General features: G+C 44.5%; 1 protein-coding gene across 1 annotated transcript in view; it reads right to left on the reverse strand.

Moving 5' to 3' along the window:
* MEST (mesoderm specific transcript) overlaps positions 1–21,718 on the reverse strand; it is a 74,061-nt gene that overhangs the window by 30,760 nt on the left and 21,583 nt on the right. Inside the window, exon 2 of the mRNA XM_073619426.1 lies at positions 19,234–19,388. Within this exon, the coding sequence (XP_073475527.1) occupies positions 19,234–19,387 (154 nt within the window). The 5' untranslated portion in view covers position 19,388. The remainder of the gene's footprint in view (positions 1–19,233; positions 19,389–21,718) is intronic.

A 21,718-nucleotide genomic window follows, 5' to 3' on the forward strand; every position in this document is an offset into this window, starting at 1 on the left:
AGAAGATTACCTGTGGTTTTAGTAGTGCAGTTGTCCACAGGAGGAGAGCCCTGATCCAGGCAGCATGCAGGGACATGGTCAGCGACAGTGAATGGAATTGTCCAGGCAGCAGGCAGGAATATGGTCCATAGTCAGTACAGGCAGGGATACTGTCCATATACAGTCCAGGGTCAGTGCAAGTAGAGACATTGCGAGCAGTGCCAAAATATTGGTCCTGGTAGTAAGCAGGAACACGGTCCAAGTAGCAGGCCAGGAAAAAAATGGGGACAGGGGTAGAGGCTTCTCCCACCCAAATCTCTTTGAAGCCTCCAGACCCTAAATCTGGGAATGAGAAAACTAAAAAAAAAAAATTAGTTTTCTTCATCCAGAAAAAAAAATTCTGGAGCCCCTCACATATGTGAGACCCCTGTGTTCCCACTAGCATATAGCAGGGTAAATGATCAGTCCAAGAGGCAGGCAAAAAACGTGATCAAACAGTTCAGGGTCAGTTCCAGAGCAGGCAGAGGTACGTACAATTTAGCATTAGGCAGAAGCTTGGTCGTATAACAGGCCAGGGTCAGTTCCGGAGAAGGCAGAGGTAGGTACAGTTTAGCGTTCTGCAGAAGCTTGGTCGTATAACAGGCCAGGGTCGGTTCCAGACAAGGCAGAGGTATGTACAGTTCAGTGCAGTGGAGGAAAATGACAGGAAATGAGAATTATGTTTACCATGCTTCTCTACATTATTAGGGAAGTATGGTAAAGGCGGAAACATTCACCTATACAGAGGCCTGGTTGGGAAGGACATTGGGGTCAATACTATGTGGTGTCTAACTCCTCTTCTGGAGCACACCCGGCATTTCTTCTGACGTCTGTGGCCTGTTTCACGGGGTGTGGGGGGGGCCTTTCAGGGTACAGGAGGGCAGAGATTACTTGTTCCTGGTAGTGCAGATAGGATACGGGGGTCTCAGTAGAGTTTTGGTAAACATAAGTGTTATACATGGCCAAACTGAAAAAATACATGGACACTTTTATACCAATGACAGGATTTTAAGGTAGGGTTCAATCATCTGATCATTGAAGTCCACTCCCCCCATAAACAAATTATAATCAGATACAAGCTGGTTTCTGGACTGGGCCGTTTCTTATGGAGACTTCCACGTAGGTGTCATTATGAATTGTCGTCAGCATGTGGACGTTTCGTTTGTCCCTCCACTTGACAGCCAATAGCTCCTGGTTCCGCAAAGACACCGTCTCCCCACGTTGTAGCCTTTCATTGACCAGTTTTTGCGTGAAGCCCTTTCTATTGGTTTTTGCGGTACCACATGCTGGGATGTCCCTCCGGTGAAGATTGCGGAAGAGGGGCAAACTTGTATAAAAATTATCCACATAAAAAGGTGGTACCCCTTTCCAAGGAGTGGATAAACAAGCTCACAGACAACTTTGCCGCTGGCTCCAATATACTCTGGACATTCAGGGGGATGCAGTTGGGAGTCCTTCCTTTCGTACACCCGGAAGGCGTAAATGTAACCTGTGGCTCGGTCACAAAGTTTGTACATTTTAACCCCATATCGGTCCCTTTTGCTGGGGATAAACTGTTTGATGTCAAGCCTGCCTGTGAATTTTACAAGGGACTCAGAGATATTCTGGTCGGGGGTATATAACTGGGGAAATTTTTCCGAGAAATAAAATTAGGAGTGGCCAAATTTTAAATTTGTCAAAAGCTGGGTCATTTCGGGGAGGACAATGGGTTTTGTCATTGTAGTGGAGGAAGCGCAAAATCACAAACGGTATCTTGATCTTGGCATAATTCATAAGAGTGGCATGTGGTGGATGGGGTTGGTTGACCAATATGAGTAAATTTCGTTTTGTTTTTTTTTGGTTTTTTTTGCAAGTCCCATAGTAAAAGTTAGGCCTAAGAAGATTTTGAATTCCTCTATGATAAGCTCTCTCCACTCAAAGGGACAGGCATAACTAGAGCCAGGGTTGCTTACTATGTACTGCTGTGCATAGAGGTTGCACTGGGCCATAATCAATGGACGATAGTAAGTCTTCGGTGAAAATCAAATGAAAAAGATCAAGCATGACAAAATCATATGTGTTCACCTGGACACCTGGCTGGGCGGTAAAAGCCACAGGGGGTTTTGAAGGGCATAGGGAAGGCTGGCATGGCCCCTATCCCTTTGGGGCTGAGATGACAATATACTAGTGCCTGGCCTTTGTTAGTGTGGCACTGTGCTTGAGGCGGACAGCACTGCTCTCAAGGTGGTAGTAGGCTGCTGCTCCACGCCAGAACGCCTTCTTTTCATGGGCACACGTTCCTCTTCTGATTCTGTATCAGACCCGCTGCTTGTCACGGGTTCATAGGCCAAATCCGAATCGGACTGAGACTCAGAGCTCCCCGCTGCTCTCATCGGTCATGCCAAGACGCTGGTAGACCTCCTCGGTTGTAAAGAATTTTTTTGCCATACAGGTGATTGGTGAGGTTGATGTGGCGCAGGTGAGCACAGAGGTGGCACAGGCGTGGCTCTGGTGGGCACAGGTGGCACTGATGTGGCACAGGTGGCACTGATGTGCACTGTAGTGGCACTGATATATATCAAAAACGTACAGATTGGCACCGTAAAGCTCTCCTCTCACGCTGCATTGGTGTGAGGAGAGGAGAGCGATGAACTCCTGATGACCCCGCTTTCCCTGCATTGTTTACACTTGTGATTGCTCAGACATTGAACGGAGCGATCACGTGGTAAAGGGCCGCTGTCCTAGGCCCTTTACCGCGATCCGTGTTGCGCCGGGTCCCGTGAACCCGGCAAACACGGATGTTCCCGTGTCTGCGCCCCGGGGGGGGGGCGTGCGGGAGCGGTTTTCTGGGAGGACGTCACTGTACGCCCTCCCAGAGTTATACAACCGCCCTGAAGCCTTCATTCGGCTATGGGCCGGGGCCATACTATTTTAAATATAAGGGGTTTCATAGTATTGTGTTGATGGCGTAGGTGTCGGTGACATACGCGTTTCTCTATGTGGACGTGGGGAAGAATGGCCGGATGGTGGAGTCTTTGCCCAGACGGAATTCTACACACGTCTCCAGAGTGGTGCTTTGGGATTGCCACCTGCGGAAGAGAACATGGAAGGACTCCCATTTGTAGTTATCGCTAATGAAGCATTTGGTCTGGGTGATCACCTGATGAGGCCATTCCCCAGAGGACCCTCACCCCAGAGAAGAGTGTTTTTAATTACTGGCTGGCCAGAGCCAGAAGAGTCGTGGGGAATGCCTTTGGGATAATGGCCAGCCGGTTCTGCCTATTTCTTACGGCAATAACTATGGCGGAGTACAAACTGAACCACATAGTTCTAGCATGCTGCATACTTCACAACTTCTTAAAAGAAAAATGCCCCGAATTATGTTGCCTCAGTTGGGCCTGAGGCCGGACTTCCAGAAACTACGACGGCCCTGGAAGCTGGCCGTCCTGGCTTGGCCCCCCAAAGCGCCCGTGAAGTGCATCAAAAATATGTCAATTATTTTACGGGTAGGGGGGCCATTGCTATGCCAGCACATTTGTAATTATTTTAGATATTAAAAAAAAATTAGATCTGATAAAATCTTGATTTACTGTTTGTGTTTCTTTTAGCTGTCTCCTAGGTTCTCCTGGTGCCAAGTGGTTTTTCCATTAAATAAAACCCATTGTCACTGTAAACACCAACTTAATTCAAAAACTGGTATTGAGCATTAAAAGAAGAAGCCACACATTGTTGAGTATAAAACCTTTTACTCCGTGGCTTTTAAAATGCATCAAAAATTAGTTAGAAAAAAATTGATCATCAAAAATAGAAAATTGTGTCATTTTGTTGTTATGTTATTCTTCCTAGCACATCAATCGTGTTCTTCAGTTTTTGTTCTGTCATTTGTTTTTTGCTTTATGATGTCTAAATCCTGACTACAGAACATTATGTCCTGGATTAGCCTTTGTGGACTGTCACTTATGAAATGAGAAGATTGTTCTTCCACAACATACACATCACCTAAAAGAAAAAATACACACCATGTATTATAAATATGCAAGCATACATCTATTACTTGAATCTGTGGACTCAGACACTCACCTGTTGTGGTGACAATTTCAACCACCTCTCTTTCCTCCACATCCTCTGGTTGTGGTGTCCTCTGTTCCCCTTCTTCAGGTGGGGGGTTCCTGGTGTCCTCAGACGTCGGGTCTTTCCTCCCCTATGAGAATGAAACAATTAGGTATACTTAGCACACCAATATTTGAGGCCAGAAATAGGAATATGAAACATTGCTTGGAAGTGGGGGTACAATTGTCTGTTTTGGCAGAGTTCCAAGCTGAAGACATGATTTTTTTTCCCTTACCAAATCTGGAATACTTACCTTTTTTGGACAAGTTTCACACATGGAGTCACCCCAAGTATCCACTGGAGTACCGGTGTGGGACACCCTAAAAAGTTTGTTCTTGTGTCCCACACTAGTGCTCCTTACATTACACCGAATAAAAAGTTTTCAATTCTTTCTAGTTTCAAAACACATCTAGACAACACTATCCTAAACTTTTAATACAAAAAAGCATGACCAAAATGCAGTTAACCCTGCATCTGCCAAAAACATCGTATTTAGTTGGCAAACAAACGATGTTCCGTATGACTGATTACTGTTGTACAGTTTAAAATGGCTACTTTCATGTTCATGGGCACAGTAAAGAAAAGCACATGGAGCAGCATGCAAATAAATATTATTATTATTATTAACACCCCAGGACAAGTACTTACTTTTTAGAAGCACTTTCTTGATCCTTCTGTACTGATCCTGCTCCCTCAATTTCAGGTCTGACCAGCGTTTCCTCAATTGCTCCTTGGATTGTCGTACCCCAAAATTCCTGTGCAGACTCTCCACAACTTTAGACATGATCTTGGCCTTTCTCACATTTGGGTTTAGATAAGGTCCATACTTCCCGTCATAGTTGGCCCTCTTCAAGATGTCCACCATCTCCACCATCTCTACAAAGGCCATATTTGAGGCCTTAAATCTCCTCCTGAATTGGGACGTTTCTTGCTCTGGGCTTTCCTCCTCCTCGTTACTGCCATTACGCACCTGCTGTGTCTCAGCCATGTTCCTCTCCCACTGCGACAAAAGAAAAGGGGCGGGGAATATTCTAGAAAGAACGTCAGGGGCAGGCGACGAGGGCGGAGATTCACGCGTGTGCAGTGTATATAAAGCTAACGCGCGTGTCATACGTACAATCTGAGTGGAGGAAGTGCTGATCGTGAGAACAAAGGTAACATTTTAACTTGGGACATCAGTGGCCTATACTGATTCGAGATTGAGGCCTATATTGGGATAAGATTAGGAGAGTTTAGCCTGATATTAGTGTTTGTCTTGCAGCAAATATGAAACAATTCAAAGACCCTGAATTCATGGACCAGTTCATAGACAGATACAGGGATATGAGAAATTTGTGGGAGGTGAAAAACCCCTTATATATCGAAATAAACCAGCTAGGAAGGCATCGCTGGAGAAACTGCTGCAATGTGTGAAGACGCAGGTCCCCGACGCAGACATCGAGTTTGTGGATAAGAAAACTGGTAGCTTGAGAAGCACGTATAGGAAGGAGCTTAATAAGGTCCGGGCTTCCATGAAATCAGGAGCAGCAGCAAAGGATGTGTATGTACCCAGTCTGTGGTACTACAACAGGATGTGGTTTCTGGAAGACCAGATTGAAGACAGGGAATCACTTTCTACACTTCCATCCACCGTTCCCTCAACCCCAGCTGAGGCTTCCGAGGACCAACTTGGGCCTTCCATCCTGGAAGAAGTTGAGGAGCCCAGCTGGAGCCAGGTATAGTATTTTTGAACATATTTATTGTCTGAAAATTATTGTTGTTACTTAGATGTTATTATTGATAGCAAACAAATGATTGAACAAAAAGTGTTTTTGACATATCAATAGGCAGTAGGGGCCAAAAATGATTGGGACAAGAATGAAAAATGCTGGGCTCAGAATGATAGTCTTTTCTATCTATTAACATTCAATTTGCAACAGTCATGATCTGAAAATTGTGTGTGATTGATGAACCAAAAACTAAAACTATGTCCCTTTTTCATACACAGGAAGACCTCAGCCAGGACGAGGTTCTAGAATGTGGCAGACAGGAGGAGGCGGGGGTAAGTGTCAGCCAGGACATGGCCAGGCCCAGTAGCCTCACCCAAGCCCAGGTCCCTCCCCTCCACCTTACAACAAAAAGGGCCAGGAAGGGGAGTAAAGTGGAGGAGGCAGCACTGGGCCTCATTAAGGACACCAATGCGGACCTGAAAACACCCCCCAATGCTGAAGAGGTCTATGGCCGATATGTGGCTGGAAAATTGCAGTAAATGGAGGAGGGCCAATGCCTCATGTGTGAGAATATTATTTTTCAGGCCCTTCAGAAGCGCTTGTGCACTTGCCCATCCTCCTGCCACCTCCAGAGCCACAGCCTCCAAGGAAGGCTGCAGGGAAGGCTGCAAGGAAGACATGAAAGTGATGGCCTGGGTTCAGTCTGGTTTGACAGAAGACGCAGGCTGTGGTAGTACCACAGCCTGGGGACATGTCTGTCATCTGCTGCTGTTCCTGATCTCTGAGTCCTGGACCAAATTGTGCACCCTATTACATGGACTTCTCAGGCTACCAATTTTTAGTTACAAAGAGTTGATCTGTGCCCTGGAGTACAAAGGCTTCACAAATTCAAGCAGTTTCTCCAGCGTTGCCTTCCTCTTTATTTTGTTATGACAAAAGGACAGTTTGTTTGTGGTTAGGCAGGTACATTTCAAAAATACAATGTAAAATTAACAAGGGACAACCAACCTCCTTGAGCTTTAAAAATACAAGATAATGTTGTCGTGGAAACTTGACACAAAAAAAATAAAATAAAAAATATTATGGAGATCACTAGAAAATAATCAAAAAACAGGAGGAGATCATTGATTAAAAAAAAATAAATAAAAAATAATAGGAGTGCGCATGCGCGAGAGCTCCAATATGGCTGCTTGAGCCAGGAGCTCCGCTCCACCCCGGACCACAGAGCCACACTACAGCCACCACAGCACGGCACCCCGCCACTCCATCTGAGCCTGGGACCTCTGGGGGAACCAGCAGAGATGTCCGGTCCCCCGGTGAGACGTGACCTCGGCCCGCAATTCGAGACAGCGGGAACGGACGGGTGTACCAAGATGGCCGCCAGCACGGACGTCTCCCAGCCACATGCAGCCCAGCTCACTAAGGCTCCGGAACACAGGCCGGTATTAACCCCTCCGACACTTACATATGCCCAGGCAGCACAGGGGCCCCCAATCCTGCCTCAGAATCCCCATCAAGGCTCCCTGAAGCACCAGGCCTCTGTTAAGGCCTCCGCAGGCCCCCTGAGCCATACACACCAGGAGGTATCTCCCCAGGCCCTATCAGTACAGGCCCAACTCCTAGCCGCTGCAAACCAGCCCTCAGGCTTTTCAGTCTCTGACTTCACATTGATGCAGGAAGACATGTTTGCTAAATTCTCCTCTTTATTGGAGAAAGGTCTGGCCAGCACAGTAAAACAGATCACCAATACCATTAAAGCAGATCTGTCGAGTTTAGGCTCGAGAATAGAAGCCATAGAGGATAAGGTTGAAAGCACAGTCTCCAGAACAAACCAAAATGCAGCTCACCTCCAGACTATTCAAGAACAGCTGGATGTGGTCCTTTCCAGGATTGACGAACTTGAGAACAGGTCCAGGAGGTATAATTTTAGAATCAGAGGCCTCCCGGTAACCTTCACAGATATCCCCTCAATGGTACAGGACATTATATCTGAACTTATTCCAAATATCCCAACTCAACGTCTCGAATTAGACAGGGCACACAGGGCTCTCGGACCCCCCAGACAAGACGGCTCACCCAGAGACATAATTGTGAAACCGCACTTTTTTGCGGTTAAAGAGGAGGTCATGCGACAATCTCGTCAGAACCCCAAGCTGCAACACAGGGGGCACCAGATCCAGATATTTGCTGCTTTAGCTCCTTCAACCATTCAAAGACGCAGAACTCTTAAACCCCTTCTTACAGTCCTTTCACAACGGGACATCAAATACCGCTGGTCTTTTCCTTTTGCTGTAAAATTTACATCTTAGGGCAAGACCCATTCATTCTCCAGTCTCCCAGAAGGTGAAAGACTGTTACTGTCCCTCAAGTTTATTTCCCAGGAGGCGCCAATGGACTTTTCTGCATCTTCATCAGGTTCGCCCCAGCGTCCCCCTCCGGGCAGCCCTGTGTCCCCCTTATGGAATAAGGGCCCTTCCAAGAGGAGCAAGGATGGTAGACCACCGTAAGGGTCGGCTGGTACCTTCACTTTTCTCTGTCCCCTCAGGGACTCTTTCTTTGGGGCAGTTGTCCCTACAGTTGTCGGAGCTGGAGCTCCAAACCCCCTCTTAAACAAAAGGCAAGATGAGCCCACTACCCAGGACACACTTCTCCACACACTTTTTCACTACAGTTTCCAAACCCCCTCTAGGAGAGGAGGAGAGAAACCGTCTATGATCTGGGTATTCACATTCCTCGCTATACTGGAACTGCTCGGCGGATTCAGATACCCTCCCGCAGAAGACTGGATTCTCAAGACAATAGCCCTTATTGAGGGATAAGGATTTTTCCCCACTTATGAGAGTTGAACTCGGTCTAGATTACTTGGGACTACTGTATTAGGCCCCGCTCTCATATATGTTGGGGTCACCAATGTGTCTTGCTACCCATGACCCACATCGTTTTAGGACACAATCCGCTTTTAGGGGTCCTTTTACTCCCATCCCTTGGCGACCGGGCCTTTTAGGAGCCCCCCCCCCTCAGCCAGATTGTGGGTAGGGGGAGGTATAGAGGAAGGGGAGTGTTGTTCACCGATTACAGTTTAATTGTGTTTACATAGTTAACATGCCATTAAGTGCCGGGAATATTGGGCTGTTTGAACCTTACTAGGGTTTTTCACATTAGTGTGTAAGTTTTACTGAATTTTCTTGACATAACTAGGGTCCGGGGTGGACCCCTTGCGCCTCCACTCATTTCCGAAGAACCGTTAGTGTCCTTTGGATTTGGGACTTCAGTCGGCCTCTCGGGTGGACTGAAGGTTAATTTTGGGATTATTGCGGACATTACTCTGCAATACCCCAAGGGTCCTACTAGGGGACCCATGTCGCTATCTTTGTTTTTGTATGTTTGTTTGTCCTTCTCTACTTTCCTCCCCCACTCATCCTTTTTTCTAGCCGTCCGGCGGGGGGGGGGGCCCTGCACATCCCCGGGACCGACTCAGAAGATCTCCGCTACTTTCCTTGCCAGGCAAGCTATAGAAGAATTCCAATGGTAAGTGACTGCTTGATCATTGGCCTCCCTCCCCTCTGTTATTATGACTGACTCGAATATGAATGGAAACGATCTACAAATCTTTAAGACTTGATGTAGTGCTTCTTCAAGAGACACACTTTCCGATCCGGTACACCCCCAAGTTCCTCCACTCATACTACCCATCCTTTTTCTTAGCGAATGCCCCTAACAAAACTAAGGGGGTGGCAATTCTATTTTCCAAAAACAGCAAATTCTGACTATAAAGACCCAGAGGGTAGATTCATTTTGGTGAAGGGTACCCTGGAAGGAGTCTTATACACGATTGTTTCGTATTATGCCCCGAACAAGGGTCAAGCTTCCTTTTTCCAGGGACTCTTTACAACACTAGAGCCGCTAATGTAAGGGAAGGTCATTTTGGGAGGTGATTCAAACGTGGCGTTTGACCAAGGTTTGGACAAAACTAAGCCCCCCAAGGATCAGCTCACACGCCCCATGAAATTAAGCACCAGAATAGCCAAACTTCTCCACTCCTATGGACTAATTGACATCTGAAGTGAACTGAACCCCAACAGTAGGGATTACACACACTTCTCCCCCCACCAATCATATGCTAGAATCGACCACATACTCATTCCGTCTTGCCTCATACCCCTGTCCAAAAAGGCCGCAATTTTGGATACAGCATGGTCAGACCATTCACTGGTCCTCCTTACCCTGAGAAATGTGCTCTCAGGGAGAGGAGGCTCCTTTTGGCGATTGAATGAGTCCCTTCTCTCCGACCCAAGCCATGTCAAGGAGATAGCAAACTCCATTAAAGAATACTTTCTCCTAAATGACATCGATAACATCTCCCCCGAGACCCTATGGGCTGCCCATAAGGCTACCATTAGAGGCGTTCTAATCAGGATTGCGACCCAGCATAAAAAAGGAGCGCATGATCGATATCCAACATCTTGAAAAATCCTTCCTTTCCCTAAAAGCAGAACACAAAAAACACCCAGACAGGACTATTTTAGAAAGCATAGACGCGACTAGACTAGAGCTGAATCTAGCTTTAACGGCCAAAGCAGAGAAAAACATTAAATGGAGTGGAGCCAAATTTTATTGCCACAAAGATAGATTCGGCTCGATGTTAGCCTCTAAACTTACCCCTAAGTTCCACTCTCTTTCCTTCCCTAAACTAAGGATAGCGGGACAACCCCCCCAACAGCTAATCCGAACAAAATAATGTCCGCCTTTTCCCCTCTATCTCCAAAGATTGCAAAGATTTAATGGAAGGAGCCTTTACAGCGGAAGAAGTCAGGGAGGTTATCAAAGGCCTCAAGTCCGGCTCAGATGGTCTTTCGGTCCCCTACTACAAAGAATTTGGTGAAATTTTAGCTCCCTACTCGGCTAAATTTTTCAACTTCATAAAATTAGGCTCCCCATTGGACACTCAACTGAACACTGCATTTATCTTTGTAATCCCCAAACCCAACAAAAATCACGAGGAAGTGGAAAATTACAGGCCTATCTCTCCGATTAATAATGACCTCAAAATTCTTACCAAAATCCTAGCCAATCATCTCTCATCATTTATCAATCTTTATGTTCATAAGGACCAGGTCGGTTTTATACCGGGCAGACAAGGCCCGGACCAAATCAGGAGAGCAATAGATATAGTTTCCATTCTCCAATCAAACTGGGAAGGTGGGCCGAAACAGGAAGGAATGCTCCTTTCGCTGGACCTTCACAAGGCCTTCAACTCCATCGAATGACCCTACCTTTTCTCCTTACTGGAGAAGTGGGGATTTGGGCCTAGATTTCTAGGGACCCTCAGATCACTATATTCCACCCCACGAGCGGTAATTCGTTTACAAGGCCAATATTCTAAACCCCTTCCCATTGCAAGAGGCACTAGGCAGGGTCACCCTCTCTCCCCTTTGATTTTCGCAATCGCGATCGAAACTCTAGCAATAGCAGTTAGATCTAATCCCAACATTCAAGGGGTGTCATGCGGCGACCAAGTCCACAAATGCGGGTTATTTGCTGATGATATGCTCCTATTCATCACATCCCCAACCACTTCCCTCCCAAACCTGTGCAGACTCCTGAAGGAGTTTTCATGGATCTCAGGGTTAAAAGGTAAACTATTCTAAATCTTCAGCTTTGAACATCTCCCTCAAACCAAAACATGGTGATTTCCCTCCAGAGTGCCTTTGAATTCAAATGGAGTGACACTTATATCAACCATTTAAGAATCAAGCTCACAGCAAAAACGGAACTACTTTATTCGGCCAACTTCCCTCACACATACCATACGCTCGAGGCAGACTTAGGCAACTGGGCAAAGGGCGGAATATCCTGGCTAGGGAGAATTCACGCAGTCAAGATGACATTGCTTCCTAGACTCCTCTACCTCTTCAGAGCCCTTCCAATACATATTGTAAAAGTGCACCTGTCTGCTTTTCAAAGAAAGGTTATCAAATTCATTTGGGGGGGTAAGGGACACAGAATCCAGCAAAACACCTTATTCTTATCCAGATCACAGGGGGGTTTGGGTCTTCCTCAGCTCTTCTGGTACTATCAAGCTGCCAGGCTTGCCCAGATATCGACAGTATGTAAAGGCGGAGAAGCCAGATTGGATCCAAATAGAGAGACAGGCTGTACCCTCTCACACTATTAACTTTCTCTTGTGGGTCCCCCCCAAGAAAACGCCCCCAATTCTTTCTCTCACAATCCTTCAAAATTTGGGACACATTAAGAAATAACCAGGCTTTAACTTCCAATTGCCACCCACTTGCACACATTTTTAACAATCCGGACTTTGCCCCGGGTCTAGACATCAAAGCATTTCGATGGTGGTTGGACAAGGGGATGTACCGGATCGGACACTTTTACACGAACGTAGGCCCTATCACCCTAGCCTTTTGTGTGAGCCACTTAGAGATGCCTAGCTCTGAACGTTTCAGATTTCATCAAATACGTCATTTCCTCTCCCATATTGGTGAGGCAAAATCCACACCCCACACATTCACGCCATACGAACTATGGTGTGGTCGGTCTACAGAACAGAGGGGTGGTATCTCCATCATCTACCAGTCACTCGCTAACCAGTCTACCAAGACTCCATACATGCTCGCGTGGGAGTCGGACCTGTCCATACAGTGGGACCTAGATAAATGGAGGGTCTCCTTTTTTAGGGCCTATAGGGGCATTCAGAATATTTCCATGATAGAGTCCAGTCTCAAGGTCATTACCAGGTGGTACCTTTCCCCGGACAGAATAGCCAAAATGTTCACCTCGGCAGACCCCAGGTGCTATAGGGGATGTTTACTTAGGGGCTCTCTGGCCCACATATTTTGGGAATGCCCGAGATTGAGGACATTCTGGAACAGGATATTCCTCCTGATCAGAAAAATCACTAATGTCCAAATTCCAAAAACCACAGCATTGGCACTCCTAAATGATAATTTGCCCAAGGCTCCAAAACTTTCCCGTAAACTAATTCATTTTATTTTTTTGGGTGCCAAGCTCACCATTGCCAAGGCCTGGAAACAACCCAAAGTGTCTTTTAAGGCAGCGATCCGCAAAATTTCCTGGATCATGGCCCAAGAGAAGCTCGCCAGTATTCTTAACTCCAAAGAACAATTTGAAGCTATATGGGAGCCTTGGGCAAAATTCATTGGTGTTTTCTTGATTCCTGGAATGCAGACATAATACTTCTGGCTGTCTTGGGGGTGGTGGGGTGCCCTCCCGTAGGAGGGCTCTCGTCTCTATACCCTTCTTCTCTTTTCTACTCCCCCCCCCCTCTCAACTTCTCTTTCTCACCTACTTGTTTGTTTATTTTGCTTCAACACGCAGATAGTTTGTTGGTTTTGATTGCATTTGGGACCCCAGAGGGTAGGTTTCCTCAGGGGTTTATATTACTTAGGTATTGGCTCCCTCTTATGAATACCTACACTTCCAATTATAATTTTTGGGGGCGTTGGGGGGGGGGGGCTGGTTGAGAGTTTGCCGGTCACAGTGTGTTCCCTCTTGGGGTGCCGGCGGATTCTCTCCGGTCCCCTCCAATTAGTCCTATGAAGATAAAAGGGATATCTCCTTTTAGGCCAAAGGTCATAATCTATATGAAATTTTGGTATGGCCACAGACCGGAGCTAGATACCTAACAATTGTTGTCTCTTAAGTTACGTGGCCCCATTGGGGTCCATCTATATTTGATATGTATAAAGTATCTTTATGACTCATGTTTTGTATAACCCCCCCCCTTTTTTTTTTTTTTTTTGAAAATCAATAAATATTTTGGAAATCAAATAAATAAGAAGTTGACTATAAAAAATAATTCTAAACATTATGGAGATCTGGCTTTAAAAACAAATGATTATTCAGGAGATCACAAGAAATAAGTTTGTCAGAACTGTGTGTGAATATCAGCAGCAAAACAAATTCATTCTTCTAGCAATATAAAGAACAAAAGAATGCGCTGCATTAAAAGATCCAAAAATTTACAGCGTGGCGAATGTGTTATCTCCATTACGAACGCTAGTTTTACCAGACAGAGCGCTTCCGTCTCGTACTTGATTCTGAGCATGCATGATTTTTTGCGCGTCCGAATGGGAGAGGACGATCGCATTTTCGGATAGGAACTTTTTCCAACTGAAAAAAGAGAACATGCTCTCAATCTTTTGCTGGCTGGAATTCCGCCAGCAAAAGTCCGATGGAGCATACACACGGTCGCATTTTCTGACCAAAAGCTCTCATCGGAGTTTTGCTGGTGGCATTTCCAATCGTGTATACGCGACATTAGGGTTGCTTGGCAACCTTACATAAACCACTCATCAAGGAGAGCTCCATATATATTGACAGAGAATATACATATTGACAGAGAAATACAGACAATTGTCTCACATCTAGTAAATATATTGGCACCACATCCCTTACATATTAATCTATATAATGATGAACAAAGAACTGGGATTTTAAAAGGTGCAGTAGGTAACACAAATTATATCAAAATATCATTTTATTTAGAAAAATTTATAATTTTCTCTTACTTACCCTCTATGGTCTTCAGATGATCCATCATGGGGGACCGCATCCTGACTCATTGGGTTTAAACATCCAAGTTTTTATCCATTTTTTTTAATTTACATTTTTGATACATCTATATACAGGTAAATACATTTCATTGGCTTGGGTGTTGCATTGGCAGATTAGATGTGTGTTATTATTCCATATTTGTATTTTGATTGATTTATTGTTTGTTCGAAATGGTTTGCTTATTGTGTAATATTTTTGTATATTATCACTTTTAGTGCCTGATAAATACTACTCTCCTGAGGAAGCCACGGCATGTGGTGAAACATGTTGAGAAACAAATCCTTCAGTTGCACTACTTGAAACTGTTCTGTAATATTGGATAAAAATTTTAAATTGATATGTTTTCATTTTTCTAAATAAAATGATATTTTTGATATACCGTATTTATCGGCGTATGACACGCACTTTTTTCCCCTTAAAATCAGGGGAAAGTCGTGGGTGCGTGTTATACGCCGATCCCCGCTATCGCTATGTAGTCATGTGGTAGACAAATTATGTGTATATAAGTCGTGATCACTTTTGTACAAACCAGCTATGAGTAAGCGCTCTATGGGAGCGTGAAACGCGTTAGCGGTTATGCTGCATTATCCCAACAAAGCCATGTACGGATTTTAATCATGTTATTACTTTTTCAATAAAGAGGATTTTATTTTTCACTTTTCCAATCCGGAGTGCGGCTGTCCAGATTTTTCCATCACACACATATCGCTATGTGAATGTCGGCGATCGCCGCCGACATTCACATAGCGAGTAGTTTCAAATATGGCGCCGCGGAGTTCGGAGGGGCTCGGCGGTGCTGAACGAGCACCGCCGAAATCACAGAGCCGAGATACATAGTCGGGTGTATTCGGCTCTTTCCGGCGCCGCTCACAGTCACGCCCAGTCCCGCCATTGGACCTGTGTTATGTCCATCATAGGGCGGGACTGGGCGGGACTGTGAGCGGCGCCGGAAAGAGCAGAGAACCCTCGGCTGTGTGTATCTCAGCGGCGTTCGTTCACTTCCACCGGCGCCGAGTCCCTCCGAACTCCGCGGCGCCATATTTAAAACTACTACCATGTGTATGGCGGTGGCAGGAGGCATGGACACTGGGGACAAGGCTGCACTGGGGACAAGGCTGCACCGACACTGAAAAGGCTGCAATGACACTAACAAGGCTGCAGATGAACACTGATGAGGCTGCATTGATGGGCATTTTAATGTAAGTTTCTTTTCCTTAAAATTCTCTCCTAAACTTGGGGTGCGTGTTATACGCCGATAAATACGGTAATTTGTATGTTACCTACTGCACCTTTAAAATCCCAGTTCTTTGTTCATCATTATATAGATTAATATGTAAGGGATGTGGTGCCAATATATTTACTAGATGTGAGGCAATTGTCTGTATTTCTCCTTTAGATGTATTGGGGTGGTCAAACACCCATGTTTCTTACTTCTCATCTTATTAATTAATTATTAACCAATTTGTTACATATTTTGTGTTTTTGACTATTTTCATTTTTTCTCTTTTTGCGTAGGAGTAGAAATCACTATGGATCGCTTTTTTGCTAGTTTGAAGCGTGAGATTTTCTCCTCAGATAATTTCAGTGAACTATTCAACAATGTTTTGATTTGGCGTCGATCGACGACATTTTTATGGTGTGGATCGGCTCTAAGGAGGAACTCCTCTTCCTGGGCAAACTTAAGGCCAATTCATATAATCTCAAAATTTACTATGACATATGACCAAAATACAATTTTTTGGACATTTTTTTCAGCTCTTCCTTATTTAGAAAACCCTCAGCAGGGAATACTATTTTGCATGCCGCCAGCTCCCACCCTAAGCACTTGGTGGAAAGCATCCCTTATAGCCAATACCTGCGAATAAGGAGGAACTGCAGTCGAGACCAGGACTTTGAGAATGAAGCATCAGCTTTGCAGCTACGTCTATTAGATAGGGGCTATAGTCGCTCTATCCTCAAAAAGGCATATCACAGGGTGAAAAAACAAAGTCAAGCCGAGCCAATTCATTCAACAAAACCTTGAATGTTGGACCAGCAGGTGCAACTAATAACGAAATATTCTAATCGACATAAAGTCCGTGAGATTATTCAGTAATATTGGCTGTTGCTATCTACTGATAAAGTGATCTCCAGATATGTTAAACGATTCCCTTCCATTACCTATAGAAGGTCTAGGTCTATTAAGGATTAATTGATCCATAGTCACCTGACAAAGATCTGGGAGAAATAACCGGAGAGGCACTGCCCCTTGTGGCAGATGTGACTTTTGTAGCTATATTTTAGACTCAGTGGAGATAACTCTTCCAAATGGGACCATTTACAAACCTAACTTTTTCGTCAACTGTCAATCCATTGGGGTTGTTTACTTTGAGGTGTGCCTGCAGGGCCTTTTATATAGGTAAAACCAAGAGACCTTTTTTCCACAGGATAAGGGACACCCATTAGCCGACATATGCGTCTGTACCATTCATTTGATCTAACAAAGATGACATTTTTCGCTTTGGAATTTATACCCATTCATGATAGGGGGGGGGGAGATGTGGACAAAATTCTCCTGCAGAGGGAAACGAGATGGATCCACTCTGTGGCAGCCACTTCCTTTCCAGGGCTAATTGAATCCATCAGCTTCAGGCCTTTTTCTAGGATGTATATCTATTGGCCCTTGTTTGTATATGCTCCGCCAGTAGTTATTTTTGGTTTCTACTACTTCGAATTGTTTATGTGTTTGGGCCCCTTATTTGTACACCCCCAACTAATCTATACTGCCGAGAGAGCGAGAGCGCGCGAAGGATTAGGTGACCATATGGACGCCCAGGGCACCAATCCTGGTGGTATCTATTGTTTCCACCAGTTGGCGCCATTGCGTCTCCTCTCAGCCATTATTCTGGCTCTGTCACATAATTGGCTGTAGTTGCTTTTCCATCCAGTCCGGTTGTTCATATAATAATTTTAATTTTAATTGTGTTTTATGTGGTTTCCACTGATGTTCACTTCTTTGCTTACGGTTCCAGGAAGTGATGCTTATCACTTCCGGTGCGCCGTTTGATGTCACTTCCGATGCACTCTGCACCACTGATGATACTGATCTAGCCAATAGAAATTTTCTTTCTGGGTCACCCTCATAGGTCACTTCCGGTGCAACTACCTAATGGCAGACGCCTTCACAGTGTCCACCCCACCCTTATTCTTTGGCGCCGGTTTTTTTTGGAGAGGGGGAGGGTATTTAAGTACTCTGGTGGTTTAGATTGAGGGCCAGCCTGAGAGGAGGAGGACGTTATCTCTACATACAACTCTGTCTAGGTAGTTAATCATCATCTTAACCAACTTTAGGATATCTATTTAGTGGCCACTTTTGGCCCACATTTTTGATTGACTTGAATCCTCCCCCCCCCCCCCCCAGGTTTTTGTTTCCCTTCCGGGACTGCTTTGGGGGTGATATTGATCAATGTATTAAATTTGTCTATCCATACAGGTAAAATTCTTGTTTACACACCTCCTATTTGTTGACTTTTTTTTTCCTTCTTCCCCCAACAAAAATTGTTTACTTGTCCTTCCATTTCTATTTTAGGTCCTCTCTCCACCAGTCAATAACGTAAAAACGTGAGACATTTTTCTCTTACTTACCCTCTATGGTCATTCTGACTGGGTTTAAACATGAAGTTTATCCATTTTTTTTTATTTAAATTTAAGATACATCTATATACAGGTAAATACATTGGCTTGGGTGTTGCATTGGCAGATTAGATGTGTGTTATTATTCCATATTTGTATTCTGATTGATTTATTGTTTGTTCAAAATGGTTTGCTTATTGTGTAATTTTTTTGTATATTATCACTTTTAGTGCCTAAATACTCTCCTGAGGAAGCCATGGCATGTGGTGAAACATGTTGAGAAACAAATCCTTCAGTTGCACTACTTGAAACTGTTCTGTAATATTGGATTAAAACTTTTTAAATTGATGTGTTTTTAATCATTTTTCAAAATAAAATGATATTTTTGATATAATTTGTGCGTTACCTACTGCACCTTTAAAATCCCAGTTCTTTGTTCATCATTATAAGGATATATCAACGTTTTCTTATTTGAAAGTGGAAAATTCTAAGTGCCAACAGAATTTTTTACCTGCGACTCAAGCTATTCCTTCTCATTAAGGCAGACTACTATTTTCTGATGCTGCATACAAAAGATCTGTCAAACTTATCTAGGTTATTGCCCTTCCACGACGTGTACTTTCAAGCCATACAATGGCCAATTATCACAAATAAAAGGAAGTATAAAAATCAACCCATTTGTGACCAGCACTACTGGTTTAATCGACTCAAAACAGCTCTGCTGAACACAAATATATAAATGTATGCATTTAGCAGTGTATTTTTTAAAGAGATTGTAAAAAGGTTAACACACACACACACACACACACACACACAAACACACCTCTATACTTACATGCTCTGTGCACAGAGCACCGCAAACCTCCTCTTTTCAGGTCCCCCACTGGCTCCTACCCTCTGTCCAGTGTCCCCATGGGAAGGCGTTTCCATTGACCCGCCCCCCACTCCGTCGTCACTGACTTTGATTGACAGCACTGAGAGCCAATGGCTCCCGGTGCCCCAGCAAAGCCAGCGAGATCCGGAAGTGAGGGGAGAGAAGAGCTGCAGATGTGCATGGCACTGGATCAAATGAGTGCTCAGGTAAATACAAAAAATAAAGGAATGCATTAGGGTAAAAAAATATGTTTCGGCTTTACAACCACATTAAATCCAGAAATTCCATGAACACACTCATTCCACAAGTGATTTTGAAGGAGAATGGGTAGCCAGGTACCTCTATAGAAAATCTGCTGCTCATTGAAGGTGAAGAATGCTCCAGTTGATCTCCATGCAAAGAGTGCAGGGGAGAGGTTAGGAGGAGGAATGTTCAGATACACAGCCAGGAGGGGAAAAGTAAGAAGGCCCACCTGAATCCACCATTCCTTCATCCTGCAAGAAAGGAAAATAAAAGGAATTCTGATAAAATTGCTATTACATTACAGATTTTAATAAATTGTATTCAGTAATAATGGAATACTAACCTATGGCTTACAGAGAGGGGGACTGCTACAAGGAACCTTCAGAAGCCCTAAGTCTCTGCTGTTACCCTTGAATGCTGGGGTACTCTGACAGGAAAAGCTCCAACACCTCCTGGAAGTGTCAAAAGGTTAACACTCCATACAGTCCTACTAGCCCATTACTAGGATTGGTTGCCTCACTGGCCAATGACAGTACACAGGAGGAATAAAGTTTCAAGCATGGCTTGCCTTTTTCTAAGTGCCAAAGCTCTACCCATTAAAACAGCCAAGTGTTTAAGCATATCCTAAAGGGACTTGGGGTTGCTGAAGATTACGTGAAGGTTATGTGCAGACACGGACAATTCAACCCCCCCATGACCTTATTTGCAGATTAAAAGATGGCCATCTCAAGGGTGGTTCATCTGACCTGCCTTACGTCAAGCTACTGTATTTGTAGAGCAGTCAAACCAGGGTTCCTTTGGATTAGGTATGGGTAGTCAAACTGGCTTCTGATATTTCCCTTCAGTACTCTCTCTGCAATCCTTACCATGGGGTCTCACTCAACTCGGAGCAATAGAAAGATTCTACCAAAATCAGCAATGTAATATAAAAGAAAAACCCAACAAGGGAATACACTTGCAATGTCAATGAGAGGGGGTCAGACAAGGAAACTCAAGTGCAGAGATTGCAGTACCCAAAACCTCCAAAAGTTAGCCAGCAAGTGTTTACACTTTCATGCAATCCTGTTATTCTATGTCTGGCACATCAAGTGGTCAGTGTTGGATGTACAAATAATGTTAGTGCACTCCTTCCTTAGTCCAGCACAAAACGTTGCCAAATTCTTCTGGTTTTTAAAAAGGAGTTCTATGGTCACAGCATACAACTACACCAGCATTGTAAAACCAATATAAACAATAGTTATTTTTGACAATCGAATATAATGTTACTTGAAAAATCTCCTTTCATGTTGTGACTGCTGCCTATCTGCTGGCCATCTCTTTCCACAACTTCCTGGATTCCCTTCATGCTTTGCAGCTTCTCTTTTACCGTTGCTTTGCTTTTGATTTCTAAGGACTACATATCCCCTGGCCCCTTGCAGCCTGAAAGCAGCGATGTCTGTACTGACTCCCCCTCCTGAAAACTTCTTCCCTCAGCACCCCAGAAAGTAGGTTCTTCAAATTACATGACACTGCAGTGCTTACATAGGACATAGCAAATATGGGTCACAGAATCCCAGAAGTAAATGTGTGGGATCTACATAAAGTAAGTTTACAAAATTGAAGATCGTCCAGATTAATAGGAGTAGGTAAGAAATAATTGTGGAAGCCAAAATAAAATATTTTACATTTTGACCATAGATATGCTAAGGGAACATTCATTTGTCTGCACAATAAACTAGCAATATTTTTTTCATGCAAAGCTTCGTATGTATGGCAGAGAGAGATGATATGGAATCCAATATAGTACATTAAAAATATGTAACCATATTTAGTATTCTAGCACAGTCAAATATTATAGTCTCCATCCACAACTCTGCCCGCAGGGTATTCTCTTTGTTACTCCCAAGACCTCCTGCTCTCTAGCTCCCTTTTTACCTCCTCCCATGCTTGCCTCCAGGACTTCTCCCGAGCCTCTACCATCCTCTAGAACTCCCTACCCCAACCTATCCACTTTTAGACAATCCTTGAAAACCCCTCTCTTCAGAGAGGCCTACCCTGCCCTCACCTAAAAACCAGACTATTTTTCTCCATTACCTCATCCCCCACAGTTATTACCTTCTGTATCTCTTTACCCCTCCCCCCCTTCCCTTAGATTGTAAGCTCTAACGAGCAGGGCCCTCCGACTCCTACTGTATTAATGAAGTTGTACCTATAGAACAAGGCTTAACTATAGGTACTGTAAATAGCTTCTAAACATGCGCTGTTTAGGAGATTCTTACTCTATTACTGCGCTGCTGATGTCATCGGCGCATGCGATCTGAAGGAACGGCCACCCGTGCCGTTTCTTCAGGAACATGTGCCGTGACCCTGCACGGGAGTGATGTCACGCGGCTCCGGCCAGTCTCATAGCTGGAGTCCACAGCCCCGAAAGAAAGTGGGCGAAGATGGATGCGGCCTGCAGCGGGGAAGAAGTGGGTTTCATTTGCAGGCAAGGGCCACATAATGTGCTAGTATGCAAGGCATACTAGCACATTATGGAACACTAGCACAATATGCCTTTACTTTGCAGGGAAGAAGAAGGGAAGAAAAACCCACCAGGGTT

This window comes from Aquarana catesbeiana, linkage group LG03, assembly GCF_042186555.1.
Source record: "Aquarana catesbeiana isolate 2022-GZ linkage group LG03, ASM4218655v1, whole genome shotgun sequence".
Taxonomy (NCBI): Eukaryota; Metazoa; Chordata; class Amphibia; order Anura; family Ranidae; genus Aquarana; species Aquarana catesbeiana.